Here is a 1,546-nt window from a genome sequence, read left to right as displayed (position 1 = left end):
GAGTACAATACAGGTTTGTAAAAAATAATGTTTTAAAATACCAACATTGTAGTACATTTGAGTCGTGCAATACTTTTAACTTTACACTTGAAGTAAATGTATGAAGTAATTGCCTTTATTCCAGTCTATACTTTGGCGGGGCTTTAAGAACATTTTTAGCAACAGTTCTTGTAATAGTATTCAACATTTACAGCCATGTCATTGTACTTTTACTTATTAAAAATGACTAAATATATGATCAAATGCAGTGTGTTGTTAGACTCTGTGCAGAAGTTCATAGGTCGTCAGACTCTGGAACAAACTCTTGCTGGGTGTTGGTGATGGGGGCGGGGCTATGGTTGGACGACACCCATCCCGACGCGGCTCTGTTGAAAGAGGGTCTGTCGAGGGGGGCGGCGGCCGCGGGCGTGGTCTTGGCCCGGAGCTCAGGGAAGTCCGGGAGGGGCGCGTCCACTGGCAGCGAGCGGGCGGGCGGGACCGGGCTGGACGTTCTGCTGAAGCCGCCGAACGGAGTCGCCACCCTGGAGGGAGCACGGACATGGCATTGACCCCATCTCGCAATGATTTCAGTTATAATGTTGGAACTTGGACCGGACATTTTGGGGTAGATGTCGAATAGAATGAAATACATGCACGTATCACTCAAAACACAACTTTGAATAAGCTAATAATGAGGAAAAACTTTACAATATGGTTAAAATGACAAAAAAAATTGTGCATACAGTTTTTTATTTATTTATTTATATTTATTTAATATTTATTTTTATTTATTTTTATTTATTTTTATTATTATTTTTTCATTATTTTTGATTAATTATTATTATTATTTTTATTTTATTTTGGGCCTCCTGCTGGTGCCCAGTTTACAATTTTAACGGGCATATTATGTTTTTCAGGTATTTAATAATGAACTGTAACAGAAGTAGATTATGAATTTATATTGTGTTAATTGCAAACCACAATATTGATCTAAACCTGCTTAGTAATACAAATGGGTGTATTGACTTCCTGTTCAAAACCACAGATATGATAAGCTCCGCCTCCTCATATAGTGGGATTTCACCGTAACAAGCAGCAGATTGTCATTTACATGTTTTTATTTTTGAAAATTGGCTACGTGACATTTTAGAACACTACATTTGTCACTTGAAGTCTGAATTGTTCAAATAACCACGACTAAGTGGGTGGGATGTGGGTGGACATAGGGGGTAGGTGGGAACAGGACTTTTCTGAGCACTCTAGCCTCAGTGTCAGGACAACACAGGATTACTCAAACATGCATGAATCAATCAAAATACAACTTTGAGTAAGAAAATGATGAAGAAACGCCGCTGTAACAAGGTCAAAAGCTCATTTAAGTTGATTTTGTAGAATAAGTCCCCTTTAAGAAAAAAAACATAGCAGAGAGAAGTGTTTACCTGTTGAAACACTTGTACACGGGTCTGTCGGGCTGCAGTTCCGGGTCGGGCATGCGGGCGTGGAGCGTGTCGGCCAGCGCAGGGTCACTGACGATGGCCTGGTGCCACGGGGAGTGATAAGACTTTGG

The 1,546-nt window shown here is 40.5% G+C and overlaps 1 protein-coding gene across 1 annotated transcript in view; it reads right to left on the bottom strand.

The window, feature by feature from the left end:
* Nucleotides 1–6: 6 nt before the first annotated feature.
* LOC140354546 (myozenin-2-like) overlaps nt 7–1,546 on the bottom strand; it is an 18,854-nt gene continuing 17,314 nt past the window's right edge. The window contains exons 5-6 of the mRNA XM_072439579.1: nt 1,419–1,546; nt 7–521 (exon numbers count right to left, since the gene is read on the bottom strand). The exon at nt 1,419–1,546 is cut by the window's right edge and continues 56 nt beyond it. Of these exons, the coding sequence (XP_072295680.1) occupies nt 275–521; nt 1,419–1,546 (375 nt within the window). The 3' untranslated portion in view covers nt 7–274. The remainder of the gene's footprint in view (nt 522–1,418) is intronic.

Source organism: Eucyclogobius newberryi, unplaced genomic scaffold, assembly GCF_026437365.1.
Source record: "Eucyclogobius newberryi isolate DKJ021-1_F unplaced genomic scaffold, fEucNew1.0.hap1 SCAF_97, whole genome shotgun sequence".
Classification (NCBI taxonomy): domain Eukaryota; kingdom Metazoa; phylum Chordata; class Actinopteri; order Gobiiformes; family Gobiidae; genus Eucyclogobius; species Eucyclogobius newberryi.
This window is presented reverse-complemented; position numbering and strand designations above follow the sequence as displayed.